General features: G+C 30.7%; 2 protein-coding genes across 2 annotated transcripts; one reads left to right on the forward strand and one right to left on the reverse strand.

The window, feature by feature from the left end:
- The first annotated feature begins 5,221 nt into the window (after window positions 1-5,221).
- On the forward strand, window positions 5,222-14,650 carry LOC129909016 (nucleolin). Its single transcript, XM_055985930.1, has 4 exons — window positions 5,222-5,960; window positions 13,793-13,936; window positions 13,995-14,377; window positions 14,439-14,650. Exons 1-4 carry the CDS (start codon window positions 5,397-5,399, stop codon window positions 14,461-14,463), a joined length of 1,116 nt encoding a protein of 371 aa, XP_055841905.1. The 5' UTR covers window positions 5,222-5,396; the 3' UTR covers window positions 14,464-14,650.
- On the reverse strand, window positions 14,636-24,113 carry LOC129909017 (NADH dehydrogenase [ubiquinone] flavoprotein 2, mitochondrial). Its single transcript, XM_055985931.1, has 6 exons — window positions 24,037-24,113; window positions 23,930-23,975; window positions 23,664-23,786; window positions 23,327-23,602; window positions 23,146-23,265; window positions 14,636-14,877 (listed from the first exon to the last, which is right to left on the reverse strand). The coding sequence occupies exons 2-6, from the start codon at window positions 23,966-23,968 to the stop codon at window positions 14,704-14,706; spliced, it is 732 nt and encodes a 243-aa protein (XP_055841906.1). The 5' UTR covers window positions 23,969-23,975; window positions 24,037-24,113; the 3' UTR covers window positions 14,636-14,703.
- Window positions 24,114-25,918: the final 1,805 nt, after the last annotated feature.

Consider the following 25,918-nt stretch of genomic DNA (forward strand, 5'->3'; position numbering starts at 1 on the left):
GCTGAATGCCGAAAAAAGTCTGATTTGTCAAAATGACACCAGTTATAATAACCAGCACTGCCAGACCTAAATATAAATTTATTATTATTATTAATAGGCGCGTTCGGTTATCTGAAAATCTTGTAATTTTTTCAGTGCTAATATTAGGTCTGTTCCAGACTTTTTTTTGCACTAAATTAGGAAGTCTGTCAAATTAATGAGAGTTGTGAGAGAATTCTCTCAGTAGGAAATACAACTACGAAAGACTGCTAAAACGTCTGGAACAAGTTGAAGTTGAAGTCGATAAACATTAAAACTTGTTTAATGCAAAAAAACACGTAAACGCGATTTAATTTAAAAATCACTACAATTTGATTTTTTTTTGTCTTCTTTATTTATTTGTTTGACATATACGTCAACTTTTCAATTGACAGAACTCATATTTCTGCCGGAAAAAATTCTCTGGGCTAAATTTGTCAAGGTGGGGAAATTTTTTACTCTCGTGAGCGCTCTCTTCTACACAATTTTTGAAGTTGGGAACAGACTCTGACCAAAAATAACCAAATGTTACTAAATTCGGCAGATTCAAACTGAGTGCCCAACTAGCACAACAGCTTCTGTAAATTGAAATCTCGCAGGATCTACTTTTTATACAGCTTGTATTAAGCTTGCTTCAGAATTTGACTGCTTATAGAATTTCGGACTTGTTTAACAACTTCTAATAAGTTGTTTAAATACTCTTAAAGAAACTTACACGAAGAAAGCTTGTTTGTCGGATAAGCCCTGTTTAATGAATTTAGAGAAGCTTTGCAGAAATTACCAAGTTTTGTATTTGATTTTTGGTTTTGTTATTAAATAATCTAGCTCGGACACTTTTTGGTTTTGACATTGAATAACTAAGCCCGGACATTTTTTTGCTATTTGAACTGATTGAGTTTTTGATTTCATTAATCTTATATATAAAAATGAGTTCGTTAACTGTGTGTGGCCGATAAACTCGCGTTTGGCTGGTCCGATTTTGGTAATTTTTTTTTTATTTGAATGGTATTAATAAGTAGATGGTTTGTATCAAAAAAAAAATAATACCTTTTCTCGCATCTTTACACAACTGTCAATATGAACGAGTGAAGAAACACTCTCTCTTTTTAAAAATTTTAACTTAGCTTAATTTGTAAAAAAAATTATTAAGACAGGCTTTCAAAATAATTATTATTGTTTATAGTCTGATTTTGAATATTGTGATGCCTGTCAAGGTTTGAATTAGCTTGAAGCAGAAACTCATTGGGATCCAACGCTTTCTGGTGCATTGGTTGCTCTAATCTAATCAAAAAAGGATAACGTGATATTCTTAATTTTAGGGCAAGGACCCAGTCTAGCATAGATATAGAAGCTTCGAGCCTCGAGCCCGGATAATTACCAGACCGGTCCAATACTTATTTTTTTGTACCGAGGAATAACGTGGCATGCGCTTAACTTTATGGCAAGGATCGCAACTTGCATAAACATAGAAGCTCTGATCCTTTCTCTGCCACCGGGTACAAAGGGGTTAAGTCGTAAATGATAGTTTGCAAAAAAAAATGCGATTGAAGTTGATGTAATGTATGAAAATCGATGAATTTTTTAGCATTGATCCTCTTATTTTTATAGGAAAGAGTTGCTCTAAATTTATGTTTTTAAAACCAAATAAAAGAGAAAAAAGAGATTATTCTTATTTCATCAAAACCCGAAAATGCAATTTTGTGACTTGACCCCTTTGTACCCGGCGGCAAAGAATTATTGGCTGTTCTGCTATTTAAGTGCTGTTCTGCTATTTCAGGGAAAGGCTCCAGACCAACACAAAAATGAGCTTGGGAACGTTTTGATTCTACGATTTCAGAATAGGCTCGAGGCTCGAAGCTTCTATATCTATGCAAGACTGGGTCCTTGCCATAAAGTTAAGAATGTCACGTTATTCCTTGAAATACAAATTTAAGTATTGCACCGGTCTCATAATTCTCCCGGCATGAATTCCATAGGAAACGTCTTTTGGGGCTTATCCCTTTTTGTAATTTATTTTGTATCAAAAAGTATGAATTCTTTGACTTTTTTTAAGGCAATCCTTATCATCCTTATTGAAAAAAAGTTCAAGACATTTAGACAAAAACCAAAAATTTTATTTTTTTGCTTGGGCCTAATAATATGGCAAGGCTTTTTGATACACACCATTTTTTGTTTTTGCATCTTTGATATATGTAAATATAGCATATGGTTTTCTTAAGGCTTGGCCACACCGGAGGGTATGCGGTAGAGGTACGGGTAGCGGTAACGATATTTGTATGAAAAAAATTCCACATCTGAACGTTGATATGTCAGTTTGGAATTTTTTTCATACAAGTACCGTTACCTCTACCCGTACCGCTACCGCATACCCTCCGGTGTGGCCAAGCCTTTACTCGCTAACAGCCAACATATATGTAGTTGACAATGGGAAAAAACAGGATTCACTAAATTAATACCACATATTTTTAAAGATAGACCTTATTTATGGTTATAGCAAATGCCAATGTTACAGAAAATTGAAGACGCTTAAATTCAAATGGGAAAACTGACAGAATCATTGGACCTTGAGAAATCAACACATCTTCGCCTTTGAATTTTCCACAAAAAATGGTAGCTTCAATTAGCCATTAACTTCTTCAAGACAAGTCTTGTACATTGCAAAGTTTAGGTTGCTGTATGTTCTGAAGCATTATAATGGGCGCTACTACTTTCCGCGCTAAATGATGTGGCGGCAGTCCTGGTATATCCAATGAATTCAAAAATTTCGTTTGGTAATTTAGTACAATGCTTTCATTTGTGATAGGGTCAACCGATTTGTTGGCAAAAAAATTGTGTGTTTATATCGTTAAAAATTGTTGCATTGATTTCAGAAACATTTTTTCTGTACCAGCCATTATTGCACGTTACTAAGCCAAGCATGATTTTTGTAATTTGTCTTTATACTTGGAAATACACTTTGAATCAATTCATTTTCTGAATTTACATTACAGTTAAAATTGCTTTGAAGTGTAATTCGGCCTTCAGAATCAAGTGCCATTATTCCATTAAAGGCTTAACTACATACACCACTTTTTGAAAAAGTACAAAAGTGAAAATATTTTTTTTCTGGCTAGCGCAATTGTTTTGTGAAAAACAGTATACAAATTGTTTTTTAGACCAAAAAATAAGCTTTCTGCATCATTAGTTTTAATTTTCCAGCCCGAAAAACTACACAAAAATGCATTTGAAAATTTTCACTTTTGTACTTTTTCACTTTTTGAGCCAATGTAGTTATACCTTAACAATGTCCAATAACTGCTTAGATTACAATATTGGTTAATGTTCATTACAATAAACAAGTTTTTTTTCGGTTTAAATTTATTTTCAAATAGGTTCTATTTTTTTAAAAGTGCACTCAGCGAAGCGGGTGGGGTTAGCTAGTGAATATATAATTATATATATATTATATATAATCTCAGATCAAAAGATTAAATTCATGATTTAAAACCAGTTGAAAAATATTTCTTTTTTGTTTTTGTAGTAGTTTTTTTTAATTTCGATAAGACATGTATTAAAGAGCTATGCAAGCTCTTCCGAAGTTATCTGTCAAATCTCAAAGCTTCGGTAGAGCTTCGGTAAAGCTTCGTTTAAGATCCTTATAGAGAGTAAACTTGTATAACGTTCTCCTTTTTCCATGCCCAACAACCTTACTAAAGTTTAAAAGAAGCTGAAATGTAGCTTTTGTAATAATTTAACCGAAGCTGAAATGTTAGTTGGGTGTGGAACGAACCTATTATTTGTTGCGACAAGATGACAGAGCGACAAGGTGACAGAGTGAGTAGACATAGCTACAAATATCAACTAAAAAAATCTATTTTTTTTGATTGCAAAATATTTTTACATGCTATAAATATTTTTTTTTTTTTTAATGAAAAATATTTTTCAGTTGCAGTACACATTTTTGTTTAATGCAAATATTTTTCAGTTGCAATAAATATTTTTTTTTTCAATTGAATTTTTATTTGCAATAAATATTTTTTAAATTTGTAATGGAGAGCAAATGCATTAATAATAAAAATGATTTTTACAACCCTGATTGCAACTGAAAAAAATTTGCATTAAAAAAAAATTTTATTGGAGATGAAAAATATTTGCTTTTAAAAAAATATTTATTGCAAATAAACAAATATTACATTAAAAAAAAAAATTTAAGGCTTGGCAACACCGGAGGGTACGCGGTAGAGGTACGGGTAGCGGTAACGATATTTGTATGAAAAAAATTCCACATCTGAACGTTGATATGTCAGTTTGGAATTTTTTTCATACAAGTACCGTTACCTCTACCCGTACCGCTACCGCATACCCTCCGGTGTGGCCAAGCCTTTGTAACTGAAAAATAATTGCATTGAAAATAAAATTTTTACAGCAAATAAAAATATTTTTTATTAAAAAAAATGTATTGCAATTTTATTTTCAATGCAAATAATTTTCAGGTAGGTAAGCCTTTAGCCTAGTACGCAGCTGAAGAGAAACGAAATTTTCCATACAAAATTTCGTTAAGGAAATCTTGAACGAAAAATTTCGTTTTGCTTTTCGTTTTTCAGTACGCTGCTATAGCGAAAAATTGGAGAGTTTTCACTCATTTGTCACTTACTTTTTACTGTCCTGTGCATTTTTCTTGACTCCAAGAGCAGTGTTGACGGTTTTTTCACTTTTCATTCATTTATTTCTTGATTTAAAAATTATTTTCTGTTGATTTTTCTTGATTTTAAATTAATTTTGAATTTTTTAATTTTGACTTTGACAGAATACTTGATGATATTTTTTCGTTAAGCCTGGTACGCTGCTGATGCGAAACGAAAAATTTTCAAGTTTCCAAAGTGGACAACGAAAATGCTGCTGCGTACTATACCTCATTAAAAAATTCAAAATAAAAAAAGAAAATATATATCAGTGAACACTCCCAAAATAGAAAAATAAGCAAATGCAACCAATCTAATAAAATAACAATTTTATTAAAAAAAAACATTTTAATTTCAATTTATTGTTGTTAATTATTCTCGATTGAGATGGAGCAGAAAAAAAATTTAATTTTTTTTTATTTTCGAAACAAAACTGCCACGTATACTCCACGAATGGTATAAGGCGATTTCAAATAAAAATTTTAAAAACAAACATACCTAAATTCGCCATTGCTGTGCTTTGTGGCGTCTTTTATATTTTTTTTTTCCTACATTCGCTGATTCGCTCTCGTTTGGTTTTGGTGGTTTGAAGAAAATTATCGATTTATAAAAGTTGGCGGGCGGAAGTGTTTTTCTTCTTTAACAATACATAAATAAAGAATAATTTTTTATTTTCATTTTAATTAAATAAATAAAGTTTTTAAAAAAAGATATAAAATGGGACGTGTGCACAAGAAAAAAATCGCACAATATAATAAAGAAAACGGCGACGGAGCTCTTGATAATTCGACAAATGGCGATGAAAAATCTAGCGATCGTTCCAGAGCGGACTCCGATGCCGACGAATCGATTGCATCTTCGAAAAAGCGCACTCCCAAGAGCACCCCCGTCCCTGAAGATAAAGTTGTAGATGATGAGGAAGAAGAGGAGCAAATCGATGATATCGACCGCAGCGAGGAAAAGAAACCAGAAAGCGCCGAGGAGGACAATAAAAGTGACGACGACGAAGAAGCCGAACCAGAATCAAGCAGCAAAAGCTCACCAGTTGGAAAGAAAACTGCCCAAAAACGAAAAGCCGCTTCACGTTCCAAGGCAGATGATGGCGATGATGAGGACGATGTCGAGGCAAATGGTGCATCTCCAGCTAAAAAGACTCCCAACAAAAAAAATGCCGGCAAAAAGGCCAAAGCCAAGCCGAAATCGAAAAAACCAAAACCTGAAACAGAAGATGAAGCAGAAGATGATGAGGAAGAGGGAGAGGCTGATGACCAAGAATACGAGGTAAGAAAAATTGTTTTTTTTTTTTTCAAAAAAAAATTTATTGAAAAAAACAAATCGTTGGCAAAATTGTTAAAAAAAAAAGGTGAATGCCATCGCCATGACTTTTTCTAGTGCCTAGTGAGCATTTTGTAATTCTATTGGAATAGAGGCCAATAAATAATTATGTATACCAAACCTAGAGGAGGGTGGATACTGTTTACGTATACATAAATTCCAAAACTTCATATTGGATGCATTTTTTCTGCATTTTTTAGATTAATTTTGGTATGAGTTCGAATTGGACTGTTAGTCTTTGATTATCTAGTCTCTTTAGTGAAATTATATAATTTTTCAGTAAAAAGGCGCATTTTAGCTTCTGTAAACATAAATTCGGTATCAAGATAAAATAACCTAAAAAAAAAATTTGTTGATTTACAAAATGGCCGCTCGAAATTTTTGATCATTAGCGCAGCGATGTTATAAGAATGATTTATGTTTGTTTACTCTTGATTTATTTTTATCGTTTAGTTTTCTTTATTTAAAATTTAAGGAATGAGGGTTGCGTTTCAACCATCTTGAAACCGATATTTACAGGCACCCTCCTCCTCAACTTTATTTTTATAAATTGAAATTTCATCCACCATAACATAACAGACCAATTAGAAACACTTAAAAATATCGTATTCAAAAGACCCATTTAGAAATAGATGATTCAATAAAAATTTCTGTTTGTTAGATCTACTGACATCTGAAGACAAAGACTCGGTAAACAGATTTAATTGTTTGAGAGAAAAACGAATTGGAAGGAGAAAAATTATGACTTTCTCCTTCGTACCTACATAGGTATGTACATATGTAGTATGTATATGTAGTAAGTAACTTCGAAACTGTTGTGGTTTCCCGTAGGTTTTATTTCACTAACTTAGATCCTGGTAAAACAGGTTTATTTGTTTTGACTCATTGATTTAGAATTATCTCTGTGTAGAAAATTTCGGGATTCTGGGCGATTCCTTACGAAATTTTTAATGTGTTTTTAAGCAACTTTCGTCAGTTGTATTTCTTACAAAACAAGAAAGCAACCTTGTATTGTTGTTTTAATATAAAAGAAAGAATCAAGTTAGAAAAAACAAACTAGATTACGGCAATAGAAAGAAAACAGGTAGAAATGCGCGCAGCAGCAAGTGTTTGTAAAAATGAGACACTTGATGTTTGATTGTCTTTTGAATTTTATTAAGTAGGTAACTTTTTGCCATTAAACAAAATATTTAGAACTAGCTATACAAAGTTTCTTTAAAGTTAAGTATATTTTAACATTATAATTTTAGTTAGTTTTAATTTAAAAAAAAATTCCTTTAAATTTCAAAACAACTTCCGAAGTTCTTATAGAGTCAAGAAACCCTACATACTCTGTAGTTTTTCATGGTTGTTTTTAAGTTTTCGTTGTTTTTTTTACACAAATACTAGATCTCTTTATAAACAAAAACTACACTAGAACAAGATCAATAAAAAAAAAAATACTGTCCAAAATAAACAAAAAAATGGTCAAATGCACAAAATATTTTTATTAAAAGAAAACCACCAAACGTAAGTACATATCGACCCCGTCCCGCTAAATAATAGTAAGCGCCAATTTAAATTTTGAATTATGAACAACATTTAATTGTATTTTTCCAACACTAAGAACAAATAAGATATAACTTTTTTGTGTTATTGTAATCAACAATTGTTCAAGAATACATTCACATCAAAATTGTCTCCAATAAGTCTAAGAACAGGAGAATATAAAGATTTTTCTGTAAACAAAAACATCGTAAGAGCCATGTCGGCTACGATAATGTATGATATTTTCAATAGTTTTGTTTTAATGTTTTAAGTCTAGTATGTTTAAGCTTACAAACAAAATCCTATCAAAAGTCTTGTATTTTCAAGAGGATTCTCTATCGGAGCTACTCTGCATACTAGGTTGCATACTTATTTGAAGCCAACTTGATTTATTTTATTAAGAGGGCAATTCCATGGTAACTCACGTTACATTCACAAAAATTTCCAACACATAAATAATTTTTTTTTTTCAATTTTATTGTAAATTGATACGAAATTACTATCCATGAATGGAGCATAACTATTACTTTCATAATTAACTAAAAAAATTGTCTTTATTTTTAACATTTGCTTGTTAAAAATAAAAGTTTGATGGTAACTCACGTTACAAAAATCGGACACGAATTTTAAGAGTCCGACAGTATGAAGTTTTTATGTGAAATTAAGAATCTTAATTTGTTTTCAATGAAGATTCCATACATACAAAATTACAAGCTTTTAATATAAGTGACAAAACCAAACATTTTTTCAATATTTCGAGGAAAAATTTTAAAATATTTAGGTAACTCACGTTACATTATTTTGGTAACTCATGTTACCTGCGATTTGTAGTTCCAAAAGTAAAGAAAAGATGCATTTTCACTCAAGTTTTTTTTTAATCGAGTAGTGTGTAACGAAGCTTGCTTTAATGATAACTTATTTTAGCACTCACGAGGGGATATTTTCATCGTCACTATTAGACTCATCATATTTTCAGTTTGCTTGTTTTTCCGTCATTTTCATGTGAAATTCTTCTGTTGTTGGCAAGCTTATGCTATAAAAATACTCCCTGAATTTTATGTCTTTCCATAACGGAATACAACAAAGAATCTTTTCTTGCAACTTGCATAAAGAGTTGCCGTTCGTAAATATTAATTTGCTAATAAGAAAAGTAAAAAAGACTGCATAATTTGTTCAAAATTCGTGTCCACTTTTTCATGGAATTACCCAAGAGACGTTTGCTGAATCGAAACTTATACCCGTGACACACTGCTAGTATAGATACCACATGTGTGTCGGAGGAAAATACTATGCTAGTACATATCAGACAAACACCATGATATTGATACTAGGGTTTTTTAGCGTAGTATAGTACCTACTATACTAAAGTGTGTACCATGTATTAAGCATTTGATTTCAACATAAATCGCCATGACTTTTCGATTGAGCATTTTTGATTCTATTGGAATAGAGGCCAATAAATAATTATGTATACCAAACCGGAGGAGGGTGGATACAGTTTTCGTATACATAAATTCCAAAACTTCATATTCGATGCATTTTTTCTGCATTTTTAGATTTATTTGTGGTATGAGTCCAAATTGGAACTAAAAATCTCCATTATCTCCTTTATGGAGTGAAATTATATAATTTTTCAGTAAAAAGGCGCATTTTAGTTTTTTTTTTAAATAATTTCGGTATCAAGAAAAAATAACCTAAAACAAAATTTGTTGATTCACTAAATGGCCGCTCGAAATTTTGATCATTAGCGCAGCGATGTTATAACAATGATAACACTGCCAACATACAAACATTTTCCAGACCGTTGTTTATCATTTCTTACTAAATTTAGGGTGCTGATTCCAAAAATAACATTAGTTTTTTTTTCGTACATATGTATGTATGTACCTATTCTTAGTATCTTTGAAACTGTTGTGGTTTTCCGTAGGTTTCATTTCTCTTACTTAGATCCTGGTAAAACAGGTTTATTTCGTTCAACTCATTGATATAGAATTATTTCTGGTTGAAAATTTCAGGATTCTGGGCGATTTCTTACAAAATTTTCAATGGGTCTTTTCAGCAATAATTGTATTTCAACTTGTATTGTTGTTTTAATATAAAAGAAGGAATCACGTTGGATAAAAACAAACTAGTTTACGACAGTAGAAAGAAAACAGGTAGAAATGCAAGTAGCAGCAAGTGCTTGTGCTTTAAAAAATGAGACACTTAATGTTTGAATGTCTGTTGAATTTTATTAAGTACCTACCTTTTTTCCATTAAAGAAAAATATTTACAACTATACAAAAATTCTTAAAAGTTAAAACCTTTTAACACTTTATAATATGAGTATGTTATTGCAAATGACAATGGACAATTTTGTATGGAACACGGACGTTGAAAGGCAAAGAATAGTTTTGTCATTTATTGATGTAGCATACAGATTTATACAGATTAAATCAATATTATAACTTAAAAGTGCATTTTAAATGCAAAGTGCTGATATTGCAATACAAAAAGTATTTTAACAGTGTGCCAACCATTGTATATTAAGTTTCTTTAGTACTATCATGAAGGCGAATCTAGTATTACTGGTTGAACAGAATGCAAATTCGCTAGTAGCAAAGAAAAACGCCGTGGTACAAGATGTCAAATAAAATCGCTCAAAATGTAGAAAAGATGGACAGAATATGTGGCGCATTTCCTTGCTACGGCCACAGCTACGTATTCTGGCACCAATATACTAATTTCATACTTATAAACTTTGACAGCGCCAGAAGACACAGCCACAGCTACATCGTTAGTTTAAGTCGCCACTTTTTTGAGGTGGGCTCATATTGTATTTATTACATACAAATAGTGCTTTTTCAAGTCACCACCAGAGTTCCTAAGATCGTTTCTCTTCATGATAAGACTATGGAAATATATAAACAATACAATTTTTAGATTTATTTACATATGTATGAGTCCAAATTGGAACTGATAATCTCTTTTATCTCCTCTCTGGGAGTGAAATTATATAATTTTTCAATAAAAAGGCGCATTTTAGCTTCTGTAAACATAAATTCGGTATCAAGAAAAATAACCTAAAAAAAAAATTTGTTGATTCACAAAATGGCCGCTCGAAATTTTTTATCATTAGCGCAGCGCTGTTATAACAATGTTATAAATATGTTTGTTTACTCTTAATTTATTTGTATCGTTTAGTTTTCTATATTTAGAATTTAAGGAATGAGGGTTGCGTTTCAACCATCTTGAAATTGATATTTACAAGCACGTACGTAGGTAGATTTGAACTTGTTATTCTTATAAATTGAAATTTCATCCACCATAACATAAAAGACCAATAAGAAACACTTAAAAATATCGTTTTCAAAAGGTCCATTTAGAATTGGATGATTGAATGATAACTTGCATATTTTTGTATATGAATTTCTGTTTGTTAGATCTAGTGATATCCGAAAACAAAGACTCGCTACGACTTTCTCCTGCGTATACCTACAACCTTTTCTTTCTGCCTTCAAAACTGTTGTAGTTTTCCGTTGGTTTCATTTGGATAATAGTAAAACAGGTTTATTTGCTTGGAATCATTGATTTAAAATTTTCAATGGGTCTTTTTCAGCAAATATCATCAATTGTATTTCTTACTTAACAAAAAAAAAAAAAACGAAAAACAACCTTGCATCGTTGTTTTAAAATATAAGAAGAAATCATATTTTAAAAAGCGAACTGGTTTACGACAGTAGAAAAAAAAAAAAAACAGGTAGCAATGCAAGCAGCAGCAAGGGCTTGTAAAAATGAGACAATGTTTAATTGTCTGTTGAATTTTTTTAAGTAGGTAGTCTTTTGTCTTTAACCCTTTATATTACCATGTGACGTTTCTTTAACAAACCAAAAAAAGATCCCACAAAAAACCATACGAAGTATGTGAATTGCTTTTGACTTTAAATAACTTAATTTTTGAATACTACTTTATCGAAATAATTCAACTATTACCCAGAAATGTCAATAAAAGTACGTTATTGACAGTTTATTTTGAAAGTTTGGTTTTCTTAAAAAGATGTACAAATGCCTACAAAATTAAGAAATTCGAAAAACATATTTTTTCTCTCTTAACTTACACAGTTTTCTTTGGAAAATGTCGAAAAGTAAATATTTAACAGTTTGTTCTTTAAATTTTCACATTTCTGTGCTTGAAAATAGCTAACTATCGAAATATTTGCCTAAGCCCTGATTTTTCAATCGCCAAGAATAAATGCCAATATAAAAAACTTTTATTGCTAGGAATAAGCTCTATCTGAGGTTTATCTGACTATTGAAAAATTGGGCCTTAATAATAAAAATATAAATTTTTCTAAAAAAAACACAAAATGCAGCTTAAAACGGTCTCCGAATTCTAAAAAACGGGAAAAAATGTTGTACTTTGAGATTCAGTTGGTGCTTGATCATAATAAAAAAATATTTTTAAAAAGAACAAGTACTCCTCTGTTTAGTATTGTAAAAAATCTGAAATTGACCGAAAAATGACTGAGTAAAAAATCGTTGAAATCTGAAAACATTGAAAAACGGTTTTTTGACGATAACTTGAAATTTTGAGAGTCTATGAAAAATGTCAAGTGTCAAAATATGATGTACTTAGTAAGACCTACAACCTTTGGTAGGTAACTTCCAAAGTAATTAACTTGGTTTTTATTTTGTAACACAGTGTTATGTGCGGAGGAAGCAAAATACTGTTGCAAAGTTGGGATTTTTTCACAAGAACTGCATTCAATTGAAAAACGTAAGGATTTGGGATGAACAAGTTACCAAATTCTGAGAGCCCTTAAGTTGTTTTATTAGCATATTTCGTTTGATCCATTACTTTTGAGGCAGTGTATAATACTTATTCACAACAATATTATTTAAATAAACATTAGCTGTGTTATACATATTTTCCTCGTGATCCAGATCAGATCATTGTTTTTATTAGCTTTACAACAAAAGCAGGATTTTGTTTTGTTTTTCGCAATTAAATACAATGATCTGATCTGGATCACGAGGAAAATAAAACACAACTATTGTTTAGAATCAAGATAATTCAAGAAAAATAAACATCATTTTATTCACGGATAAGACAATCTTCTCTTGTGTTTAAGTGTGAAAGCTATAATACTACAATAAACAAAGTTTTTGAACACATTTTCCAAATTTAAATAGTTATATAAAGTTACACAACGTTCATAAATGAATAAGGCCGAAAATGTATTCAATTTCTCTGTCGTTAGCAAATTTTTGAAGAGATATACCGTCGTTTTTTAGTTGTCGACTTTTACTCACGTAGAAAAAATGAGTGCAATTTATTACAATTTAGGACTTGGTGTTCTCTCCTAGACTTCGGCTTCCGCCGATCAGTGTTTTCAGCAGTTTTTCTTTGTCTTATTTGTTTTTCTTGATGGATAGTCTATTCATTTGACGTGTGCTGCATTTTAACTAAACTCTACAAACATATTTTTGTTTAAAGTCGGCATTGTAAATCTTATAACTTTAAACGAGCTAAAATTGTTAATATATATATAAATATATATATATATAAAATTGGGATCTCGGAAACGGCTCTAACGATTTCGATGAAATTTTCAGGGTTTGTTCATCTAAGCGAGTAAAAAATTTTGGAATTATTTTTGGAAAAATCCGCCCACTGCCACGCCCACTTTTTTAACATGGAATTTTTTTTGGTAACAACTTTAAGGATTTCGATGAAATTTTGAGGGTTTGGTCCCCTAGCCGAATAAAATGTTTTGGAAGTAATTTTAGAAACAACGGCGTACACAGGGGGGGCCACGGGGTCATGAACAAATTTGAACAAAAAGGGATCTCATTGCTGTAGGCATTTTCGATAATGCAGATTCCTGTAACCCTTCTATCCATTGCTTATCGTCGTATGTGTATTCAAACGTAAATAAACTGATTATAAAGTGGGAATGTGGTGTTTTGTAACCCGCGAAAAAACTGGTCATTGCAAACTCAAACCCACTCCAAAAAATTGTTGTTTACATTTGACTTTTTTCACTGAAAGTTATAACATTTAAAGATACCGAGCAAAGCTCGGTCACCCAGGTACTAGCGACTTATTCGGGCTTTTATATAGCAAATGTTCGCTTAATCTCGATGTTCATTTTCGTTAAGAATAGGATTCGCTGATGATTTCAGTTAGCTTTTCTTAGCCCACGTCTTTTTATGACGAAACTCAATCAATCTATTTAATAATAATATATATATATTCTTGTTCTTTTAAGGTTAAAGAAGTCGTTGACCACAAAACAGAAAAAGGAGTTTCCTACTATTTAATTAGATGGAAGGGCTATGGTCCTGGTGATGATACTTGGGAGGAAGAAGGCACACTTTCTTGCCAAGATCTGATTGAGAAATTTAACAAAAAAGTTTGTACATTTTATAAACAAGAAAAAAACATAAATATGATAAAATAATTTATTTTAGAAAAAAGACACCAAATCGACGAAAGCCAAACCAGCATCAAAAAAATCTGCCGCAGCAGCTAAAAAAGGTGGAAAGAAAGCAAGTGAAGATCCCGAAAAACAATGGGAAGTCGATAAAATTATTGATTATTCTGATGAAAAGAAAGGTCGTGTCTTCCGCATTCGCTGGAAGGGATATTCTGCTAAATTTGACACATGGGAACCAGAAGAAAATCTTAACTGCGATGATCTTATTGAGAAATTTATTAAAAAAGTCGACTCTCAAAAAGATATTTCTTATAAAGAATTACGAGAAGAACCCAAGAAAACCAAGCGAATGGTATCCGAGCGATATCTTAAAGCTGAAAAAGGGGCCCGAAAATCCAAGCGAGCAGGTGGAAAAAGGTAGATCGAAGGAGCTCTTTCATGTCACTGATTTATTAACCTTCGTCAATCGTTTTTGCAGGATACAGTATGCGGACAGCGATTAAATTGTCATTTTAATTTTTTTAAGGCTTTACTTAGAGTTAAGTATTCGCCACCAGTTAAATTGGAATGCAATGGTATTGGAGAAATATATAATAATTAATACTTTCTGTAGTTTTCACAAAAAAAAAACAAAAACAATAATTTGTTTGTCTTAAAAGATAAAATGCAGACTACTTTTGATGTTCAAAACGTATTCATTTTTTATTTTAACGCAATAACTAATTAGATTTAAATCATTTTATTCAAGCCAAGGCTGGTTGAAGTCCAAAACCAGGACCTTTGGGTTCTTCTGTAAGTGAGGTTAGGGAACCTTTGGGTTCTGAAGCAAAACGTCCATTCCTTGGACCTGGTTTGGAAATCCTTCCTGCTTTACAGTCTTCAAGGATGTTCTCCATGTCTTTTGCTGTTAAATCTTCCTGCAAAACAAGATTCATCAAAAAAATTAAATAAGAAATTATAAGTAAAAAATAAAAAAAAATAGAAATACAAAAAAGATGTAAACATATCTGAGATATATTATTGCTCGTTAAATAAAACATTGCTATAACTAAAATTTACATTCACGAAAAAATGCCACTTGAGTTTGGATTTTAATGGAATCTCTAGAATTAAGCTCATAGTATTATCCAAAAGGCAAATTCGAATGATTTTCAAGTTATGGTTGTGTTCTATTTAATGAGCGGTATTATAAAAACAATTTTTTAAACAATCAATGGAACATATAAAAACATTCGATAGAGTGATAATTGTAGAATAATTATTTTCCGATCTATACACACGCAAAACACGGCTAAGGAAGACCATATGAAATGAAAATATTATTAGTTAACAATGGTTGCAATAAAATAAATTACTTAAGAAAAAAATTATCAAAATATTATTTCCTTTCCTTAATCCCAATCCTAGATTAATCTGCTGTCAATACTAACATACTAAAAACAAATTTACCATCAGAACTAACTGGTGATTAAAGTTAAAAAAAAAAAAAACGCACTACCCAACTTGTAGGGCAGTTGATGCAGGTCTCATTTTGGGTTTTCGTCTTTTCGATTCAAAACAAAATACATACATACGTAATAATTTTTTGATCTAATAGCCCAGTGGTGCGTTCTTTTATTCGACAACTATTAACTATTGTTAACTATTGTTAACAATAGTTAACTTTCATCGTTCCTAAATGAGAAAAAAGTTACAAAGTGTAACATCGTGACGTCACAACATCGTTCCTAAATCCAGTGTTGAAGTGTCAAATAGTTACATTTTGTTATTTTTTCCAACTCAGCTCCTGGACTTGAGTTTGAATGTTAATCTGTCAAACACAACTAAATGGGGAAGAGAGGGGATGATGTGAGAAGAGAATTTCGTTTGTTTCCATAATTGAAATTATTGAATGCATATTTTTGTTTTAATTTGCTAAGAATTCAATTAAAAAGAATTACTTCAGTACCAAATTAATTCTTTCTTGTTTATTCATTCATAAAATTAATCTCAAAAAATTTTGTTTTGACAGATCAACAAAATGTAACATTAGTCGTTCCTAAATCAAAGTTGACATTTTGTAACAAAATCTAACAAACAAATACAACGATTTTTTTGACATAACAACAATAGTTAACTTTATTCAATAAAAGAACAGACCACAGTCAAATAAATACTTAACCTCGGAATGAATGCTAATAGAAATTTTTTTGCTCAATATTTTCGTTTTGGCATTCTATAACTTAACGATTTTCAATGTCAAATCGCGAAATGGCAATTTTCAAAATTAGCAATAATAGACAATGGTATTATACAGGGTGTCGCAAAAGTAAATGTCGAAACCAAAAAGGTAGATGGTGACTGTTATCAGAAAAATAATTAGAAAAATCGCAGCCAAATCTTTTGGGAGTTTTGGGCATTCGAAAAAAAATCAGAAAAATGGTCACCCTGTAACTATTTGACACTTCAAAACTAGTTTAGGAACGATGTTCATCTAACAAATAGTTACAAATCGTAACTATTTTGTAAATTAGGAACGACAAAAGTTAACGATAGTTAACAATAGGTTACTATTGTTAGAAAAAGAACGCACCTCTGTAATTCTTTAAAAAATGAAAATTTAACAGCTTCATTCATGTCAAATATTTTATTGGGTTTTATTTGGAAGATTAAGAGTGGTATTATTCATTTAAGATACGCAGTTCGACTGAGAATACAATTGAAATTAACTTTCGAAAGGATGCGAAATTAGCAAAAAGTTACATAGCATAGTAGGGCCCTGTTTTTTCAATTGTTCCAATAACGTTGGTTTACAGCAAAAATGGGCACTTAATCCCACTATTTTTTTCTACTTTGACTTTGACCTTAGGGACTCGGAAATGACTTTTAAAAAAATTACGATGGATAGGTTTTCGAGATATGATTTTTCAAAGTTTTTTATCGTCGTTTTTTTCCAGCCTACTTAGTATTCGGGCTATATCTTGAGTAATAAACTAATCTGAACAGAAAAGCCGGCGCCTGAAAGCTGATTAAATAAGCAACAAACACTATAACAACTTTTCTGGGTCACTCCAGATGTTTAAGTGCAATGTATTAAAACATATTAAAAAAATCGAGTTTTTAAAGAAAATTTCTGAAAAAAAAAACTTACTGAAAGAAAAAATCAAAATCATTTGAATCCTCATAGTTTTAATTAATGATAAAAAGTAATTTTAAATATAATATACATACAATAAAACCACAGCTAAACACCATTTTTTAAAATATGTGTTAAAGAAAAATGGTTCAAAAAGACCAAAGACAGTAGATAGTCCATATTTTATCCAATTTTAGCCGTATTACATTTTTGTGACCATTATGTTAAAAGATAAAGTATCTTCTTTTCTCCTTTACATTTTCAATATCTATGTATAAATGCTCAAATGATAAAAATAGACCATTTAGTAAAAACATCAAAAATTTCGTTTTTTTTCTCTTTTTTGTACAGTTTTTCTTAAGTTTTTTACAATATTTCAATTTTAAAATTTTTTTTTAAAAGAAAAAAATCGATAGGAAATTTAATTATCTACAAAAAATTACTTAATAATTTTCAAATTCGGCTTGCTTTTAAAGTTATAGACAAAAACTCAAAAAGTAACATAAAAAGTCGAAAATATTGATCGTTACAAAAATGGTCATATCTTTATAATTTATCCATAGATTTTGAAGAAAATTATCTTTTTATCTTTGCCAGAAAGTTACATAAAAAAATTTAAAACTTTGAGGATTCAAAAGATTTTTGATTTTTTCTTTCAGTAATAAAGTTTTTTTTTCAGAAATTTTCTTTAAAAACTCGATTTTTTAAAAATGTTTTAATACATTGCACTTAAACATCTGGAGTTGGAGTGACCTAGAAAAGTTGTCTTAGTGTTTGTTGCTTATTTTTTTTAGATAATATTTTTAATCCAGTCAAATAAGGGTTTAACCTCGGAATGAATGTTAGTAGAAATTTTTTTTGCTCAATATCTTCCTTTTGCCATTCTATAACATATCTCAAAAGTCTAGAAAAATCTCATGTCCGCTTGTCGCGATTTCAAGGTCAAATCGCGAAATGGAGATTTTCAAAATTAGCAAAAATAGGCTATGGTATTATATACACATATGATACATGATTTCAAGGTATATTTTAATGCTGATTCCAAAAAATCTAAAATTAAGACAATCCGACGTCTCTGGAAAAAGTTATACCTGTTTTTCATCTGTCAACTCATATTATTATAACAGTTGCAAACTTACTGCCTAAAAACCCTTAAAAGTTATGGTAGATGAACTAAATTTTGCATAAAGATTTTTGAATCCATCATTATAAAAAATCAAAACAATCCCTTACAAAAATATATATACCTACGAAATAATGGTATTTTTTGATGGAGGGGCAAATTTTAGAATATGCACTAAAGAAGATTCTTGTTCATCTTAGGAATAAGTGCAAATAGGCTAATTTTTTCATTTTAATCTTTGTTTGGATATTCTTTAATTACCCTCAAAAATCTAAAAAAATCTCATGTCCGCAAGACCTAATTTTCTTGGTTTGAAAATAAGGTGCAGATTTTAAAAAATTGGAAAACTATACACTTCATATATTTGTGTCAGATCAACATGAATAAGGTACATTACTTTTCAGGGATGGTCAGGTTGACTTGTTTGTGAGTTTTGTTGGAATTAGTGTTAAAAAATACCTTTAAATCATGTCGCTTATGTTGGTATACATATAAAAATTTAAACTTTTCTTATTAATTTTTTAAAATCTGCACCTTCTTTTCAAACCAAGAAAATTAGGTCTTGCGGACATGAGATTTTTTTAGATTTTTGAGGGTAATTAAAGAATATCCAAACAAAGATTAAAATGAAAAAATTAGCCTATTTGCACTTATTCCTAAGATGAACAAGAATCTTCTTTAGTGCATATTCTAAAATTTGCCCCTCCATCAAAAAATACCATTATTTCGTAGGTGTATATATTTTTTGTAAGGGATTGTTTTGATTTTTAATAATGATGGATTCTAAAATCTTCATGCAAAATTTGGTTCGTCTACCATAACTTTTAAGGGTTTTAGGCAGTAAGTTTGCAACTGTTATAATAATATGAGTTGACAGATGAAAAACAGGTATAACTTTTTCCAGAGACGTCGGATTGTCTTAATTTTAGATTTTTTGGAATCAGCATTAAAATATACCTTGAAATCATGTATCATATGTGTATATAATACCATAGCCTATTTTTGCTAATTTTGAAAATCTCCATTTCGCGATTTGACCTTGAAATCGCGACAAGCGGACATGAGATTTTTCTAGACTTTTGAGATATGTTATAGAATGGCAAAAGGAAGATATTGAGCAAAAAAAATTTCTACTAACATTCATTCCGAGATTTACCCCTTTTTTCTCCTTATTTGACTGTATTATTTCGAGTTTTCTGGGTTCTAATCTATACGAAAAGTAGAACGGCACTTGGTGTACAAAAAATTTTTATTTTTTTGTAAACTAGTGTAATGGAAACAATGTTTTTTTTTTTTTTAATTTACACCCTTGTAACTTTGAAAAATTCTTTTAATCACTATTTTGCTGTTATGTTCATGCTTGGGTCTCAAGAGGTTAAAATAAAATAATCCACTGCAAGTCGACTGCAGATCGAATTGTTGGTTGTTCGAAATTCGACATTAGTTGGTAAAACAGTAATAGCCCAATAATTTTAGGCATTTCTTACCCTAATCTGCGGAAAAATTCCTACTGGGCTCGATTTTGGTATAGACCTTCGTTAGGGCGTTGTTATGAAGATGTGAAAAATCGACATTGATACCGCGTCCGCGTTAGAAGTTATAGAGGTCAAAAGGTCACGAAAATCAGTTTTTCGCATTTATCTCGTGACCTGTTGCTCGGAGGTCAATAGGGGTCTATGGGAAATCTGTTTGTCATAAAATTATCTACAAATATTGCCTTATGCATTTTTCTGTAAATCCAACCGATTTCGGACTATATTATAACGTAGTCATTCAAACTACAGAAATTTGTTCAAAGTTTCGATATGACTCTTAGAAGTAGTCTAAGATTGATTTGGGGTGTTTTGACCCTCAAATGTTTTTACCCTGAGACCAAAACGTCTCAGGGTAGTTTAGATTTTATTAAATAGTTAGTTAGTAGCTAAGTAACTTAGTTAGTTAGTTAGTAAGTTAGTTTGAAAATCGATTACAAGTGAAACTTATAAAAACGTATTAATAAAAAGCAAAAGAGATTACACATGTATTTTTCAGTATTCAAATACTGAATTATTCACTCTTAAATAAAACAAACCTATTATTACGTATCATGTATTATGCCTACGCTTGAAACAGCTCTATTCCGAAAACGGTTCGATTTACAGAAAAATGCATAAGGCAATATTTGTAGATAATTTTATGACGAACAGATTTTCTATAGACCCCTATTGACCTCCGAGCAACAGGTCACGATATATATGCGAAAAACTGATTTTCGTGACCTTTTGACCTCTATAACTTCTAACGCGGACGCGGTATCAGTGTCGATTTCTCACATCTTCATAACAACGCCGTAACGAAGGTCTATACCAAAATCGATCCCAGTAGGAATTTTTCCGCAGATAAAACCTAAAATTACTGGACTATAATGGCTTCATCATTGCAAACACGAAGCTTTTTGTTTGATAAGCATGAAAAGTGTATTTGCTTAACTTTTCAGATAGATCGTTGATGGGTTAAAAAATGCACACTGTTGGTAGCAAAAATGTACTGTTAACTGTTGCCGTTTAAAATGTACGGGAATACTACCACATGCAACGACTGCGAATTTTTTCTTTCACACCAGTGGCTTATTGGACCAAATACAATTGTTAGAGGACAAAATGGACAAATGGAGGATAAGGAGGTTCCGGACTCCGGGTTTCATCCATTTGGGAATAACACCCGAAAGCTACCGAGGAGTAATATAGATCACAGAGTAATATACATATAACAAAAAAAAAAAATGCGACATTGTTCTTAACCTCACTAGCTACCAGTTTCTATTTTTGCCCAAAAAAAAGTTCGTTTGTTTTTTGTAAATATAAAGTCTATCGTCACTCTTAACGATTGATTTGGCAATGAGGGTACAAAAGACAGCATGAACTTATTTTACGCAACCGTTAAAGCCCTACATCCGAGGAGCAGGGACCTTAAGTTGGAAACGAATATGAGAAACTGAGGGTTGAGCCGCCAGCGAATTGGATTAGCAGTTTGGTATAAGAGATTATTTTTTATGAACATAATAGAGTTGGAGACAAAAAGGAACCCTGAGGCACACGAGCACATATATGCAGTGAATATCAGATTTAAAATCATTCAACACAATTTGCATTGAACGATCAGAAAGGTAATTCATTTTAATATCAAACAAATTATGTAACTAAAGCACTATGTTTCAAAATTTGATACATAATGTATGTTGAAATTTTATTTTTAAAAAATACTGACTTTTTAAAGAGTTAGTGACAACGAAAAGAAATCATTTTCTAATCTCTTTTTCTAAAGCGGAATGAAATATTCTACTTTCGAAATAAAAATTCCACAATAAAAAAAAATCATTTATAATGCTGAAAAAGCAAAAAGATAGTAACATTTATGGGAGATTTTTGATTGGGAGCCTTTTTCTCGAACACACTTTCCCAGGAGTTTTCATTCAGAATAGGGCTGGATACGTTGATAGAATTCAGTGTTTGCATACCAATATAGTTAAGAGACATTTTAGAAGCCATGACGCCAAGAAATTCTTTAATTTAATGGAAGAGATTGGTGCTTTCGAATACGACTCTCGGAACGAAATACAAAGAAAGCGCTTGGGCCCCTTTTTTGTAACTTTATCACTTCTGCAAACCCATTTCAATAATTTTTACTTGCGATATAGGTACTATTCTATATATCAAGTTATGCATTCGTAAAAAAAAAGCCGAAACGGCTTATTCGATTTCAACGAAACTTTTTGTGAAGAAGCATTTATATAATTCTAATATAAGCCAAAAATAAAATTTCGAAAAAAATTATATTTGGATTTTTAAAAAAATTTTTGTTTTTTTTTGAAAATCAAATTTTCGAAAACGACATTGTATTTTATTGAAATTTTGTTTTTAAATGTTGATTAGTGATTTCTACAAAATGGCATACCAATTTTATTTTAAAACTTTTTTTCCAAAAAAAAATATTTATAAAAAATTAGTTTTTTTAAAAACGGCTCTAACGATTTTGAAATTTTTTTTTCTAAAAATGCATCTTAATATATTAATCAAAACTGCATACTTGTTTTGGAGGGCAACTTGATTTCAGATTTTGTTTTATTTTTGTACCAAATTTCTATATTAAAAGTCTTAAAAATTTAAGTAGCCTGAACTCTAAGAGCAAGTTCGTGCGACCCAGTCGTGCATTTTATTTTGTTTGGTGTCAGCGCGAGCGGTATCTGGAGAGGAAAGAGGCGTACTAATCTGCAATTTGAATTTAATCGTTTTTAATATCGTTTGCATTCATCATTTTCATTACTATCCCGTTTCTGCTTGAACCTCGTAGGTACATTTTTGTTAAAAATTTTTTTTTCTGTTAAAATTTGCTCTAGAACTTAAAAAAGGATAGGTACAAAGGTTTTAGTTTAGAAACAACTCAATCAATATGTCATAAACATAACTTGATTTCCTTTTGTTTAATTCATATTTTTAATTTTGAGAAAAATGTATATTGATTTTAAGAACAGAACAAAATTTGCTATGTAGATACGTGGTTCACGCAGAAACGGGACGATATGCAATATCAGTAGAAATGTGTGGTGAGTACAATATATACAACTATAAACTTTAGATTTAATAATGTCATTATTCATGTTCATGGATAAACCAAATATTTAACAAGTCATAAACCTATATAAATATACAAATTAAAACTTCTTCCTTTGTTAAAAGAAATTCCTATTAGTGTATTGAACAATTCCTATTCCGTTAAAAATGTTGTCGGAATCAAAGACTGAAAAAATATATTTTGTGATTAAAAAAAATGCATAAATACAGCAAAAAATAACCCATTCTTAAAACCATTCTAATTTATCAAAAACTTATTCAATTTTAAATAAAAAAAATCGAAAACAAAACGTTTTCTTTTAAATGCTATGCTTTTAAAGATTAAATATTTACTTACATAGTAGTCGTCATTAACAGCAAGCATTGGTGCATTAACGCAAGCCCCTAAGCATTCGACCTCAGATAGAGTGAATTTCCTATCTTTTGTGGTTTCTCCAGGGTTAATACCAAGTTTTTGCTAAATCAATTATTTTGGAATTAATTTAAATTACAAATTTACATCCAACTTTATCACTTACCTTGCAAACATTCAAAATATCATCGGAACCACGTAACCAACAAGGTGTTGTTGTGCACACTTGTAGATGATATTGCCCAGTTGGCTGTCTCATAAACATAGTGTAAAAAGTAGCTACTTCATAGACACGCATATTTGGCAAGTCTAGAATCTCAGCAACTTTGTGCATTGCCGAAATAGGTAACCAACCATGTTGACGCTGTGCCAAGTCGAGCAATGGAATCATAGCACCACGTTTGTGGCCTTCGGGATAGATACTGAGAATAGCATCTACACGCTGTGAAATCAGTCAGCAATCAGTCTTGTTAGAATATGCAAAATGGACAAGAATAACAAACCTTCTTGTTGTCTGCTGTGAATTCAAAAACAATATCGGGATTATCCTCTGGTGTATCGCGATGAACGAAGAGATGATCGCTCTTGCTCACAGCTGAAGTTGTGATTGTTTTAATGCCGGTGCGCTAAAAGAACATTATGTTTTAATATATAGATATTTCATCGATTTCATAAAATAATGAAATTATAAACTATGTGAAGTTGTTTATTACATAACGCAAAGATTTTCATTGATTAATTATATGAATACTAATTGGCATTAACTTACAAGAATGTTTAAACCTTTTGTAGCACAGCTTGCAATCATTTTTAAGCTTTAAAATATATTTAATTAAATTTTATTTATTAAAAATCTAGTAAAGAAAAAATTTTTACCTTTTCCTCGTTTGGAATCTTTCAAGAAAATCAAATTGTCAAAGTTTGACATTTGCAAAATAGACGTGTTCATATTTCAAACTTTTTATACGTCATTTGTTAGTGTTGTTTATATTTGTGAGAAACCTAATTAGTTCCTAAATTAATAGGGAAATTTATTTTTTTCAAAATAAATCGTTCGATCACCGCATTCTGTGATCGTGATTGTAATGAAAATTGTTCTTTTACGATTGATTCTCTATTATTCTTTTCAATACAAATTTTGATATGTATCGTTTCAAACTATACATTTTTTATGAGTCACAATTTAGAAGACGAAAAATAAGTCAAGAAAAACGGAAACAAAATTTGAGGTAAAATTTACTGCGTACTTAAGAAGTTTTTTACGCATTCTTCAGCGATCTTAAGTATCCCTACTGATTCACTGACTAAAGCCTAGTATGCAGCTGAAGCAAAACAAAATGTTTCCATAAAAAAATAGCACAACGAAATTTTGAACGAAAAATTTTGTTATGCCGACTTTTAAGGCTTGGCCACACCGGAGGGTATGCGGTAGAGGTACGGGTAGCGGTAACGATATTTGTATGAAAAAAATTCCACATCTGAACGTTGATATGTCAGTTTGGAATTTTTTTTATACAAGTACCGTTACCTCTACCCGTACCGCTACCGCATACCCTCCGGTGTGGCCAAGCCTTTAATTAGTCGATTTTTGCGAAGTTTTCGCAGTTTGACCCACGAAATTGACATAAGACAAAAACCTTTCAAGAAAGTCAAAAGCTATTTTGGATAACCTCAATTATAATTGTCTACGAAATCCCTAAAAAGGTAAAATTCTGTTTCGACTTGAGCCCAAATGAGATAAGGTATAACTACAACAGCCACTTTTTGCAGAAAGTCAAAAAATGATAATTTTCAAACTCATTTTCTGCCAGTTTTTCCGACCAAAAAATTAAAAATAATGATGCAGAAAGCTTATTTTATGGTTTAAAAAACAATTTTTGTAGTTGTTTCCAAAAACAAATAGCACTAGAAAGAAATAAAAATTTTTTACTTATGTAAATTTCCCACTTTTTAGGTCATTGTAGTTACGGCTATAGTATTGATAATTACCCAAAAAGTGAAACTTTGGTCTCTATTCAACTTATTTTTTTCTTTTAATCCCAATCAATTTTTTGAAACATTTTTCTATGAAAAGATATTTTTTGAAAAATAGGACATTTTTCTTTTGATCCAAAATTTTTTTTTTTAAATTAATGGCAAGAACCGTTATTTGGCACGAGTATGATTTTTTTCAGAAGGTTTGAATATACAATCATTTTGTTACTATAGAAGGAAGAGTTTTACTCCCCCCGTTTAGTAAGGGTGGGAAATTTCCTAAAAAATTATAATAAAAAAATTGTTTGAATAAAACGGCTTTTTGAAAAGCTAGAATCTTGCAATTAATTCAATTTTTCAAATCAAGTTATTTCAACCAATTGTTTTCGAAATAATCGATTTTACTCCGATCCCTATACTTTTCAAAAACTCGATTTTAGTCCCCTCAGGGAAATTTTTTTAACCCAGTTTGATTGAAACAAAATTTTCAAAAAAAAAGATATAACTACATTGGATACATTTTGCAAAAGTAAAAATATTTGTTTTCTCACTAGAGCAAATAAAGTTTGTGAATATGTATCAATATTGTTTTTTAGAACAAAAACTAATCATTCTGCATTATTTTTTAAGTCTTTTTGTCGGGAAAACTAAAAAAATCCGTTTGAAAATGTTCACTTTCTGAGCCCATCTAGCTAAAATCGTTTGCGTGGAATTTCGACATTCTAAAGCTCCTTATTTAGTAAAAGTGTTCTCAAGTTCCTGAACATTTCTACGGACTATTTCC

Source organism: Episyrphus balteatus, chromosome 2, assembly GCF_945859705.1.
Source record: "Episyrphus balteatus chromosome 2, idEpiBalt1.1, whole genome shotgun sequence".
Classification (NCBI taxonomy): domain Eukaryota; kingdom Metazoa; phylum Arthropoda; class Insecta; order Diptera; family Syrphidae; genus Episyrphus; species Episyrphus balteatus.

Excerpts from the sequence above, each read along its gene's own strand:
- LOC129909017 (XM_055985931.1), bottom strand. The coding sequence starts at position 23,968 with ATGATTGCAAGCTGTGCTACAAAAGGTTTAAACATTCTT. Across the intron at positions 23,603-23,663 it reads TCACAGCAGACAACAAGAAG|CGTGTAGATGCTATTCTCAG; the intron begins GTTTGTTATTCT and ends CTGATTTCACAG. Across the intron at positions 14,878-23,145 it reads CTGTTAATGACGACTACTAT|GAAGATTTAACAGCAAAAGA; the intron begins GTAAGTAAATAT and ends CTTGTTTTGCAG.
- LOC129909016 (XM_055985930.1), top strand. The coding sequence starts at position 5,397 with ATGGGACGTGTGCACAAGAAAAAAATCGCACAATATAATAAAGAAAAC. Across the intron at positions 13,937-13,994 it reads TTGAGAAATTTAACAAAAAA|AAAAAAGACACCAAATCGAC; the intron begins GTTTGTACATTT and ends AATTTATTTTAG. Across the intron at positions 14,378-14,438 it reads AAGCGAGCAGGTGGAAAAAG|GATACAGTATGCGGACAGCG; the intron begins GTAGATCGAAGG and ends TCGTTTTTGCAG.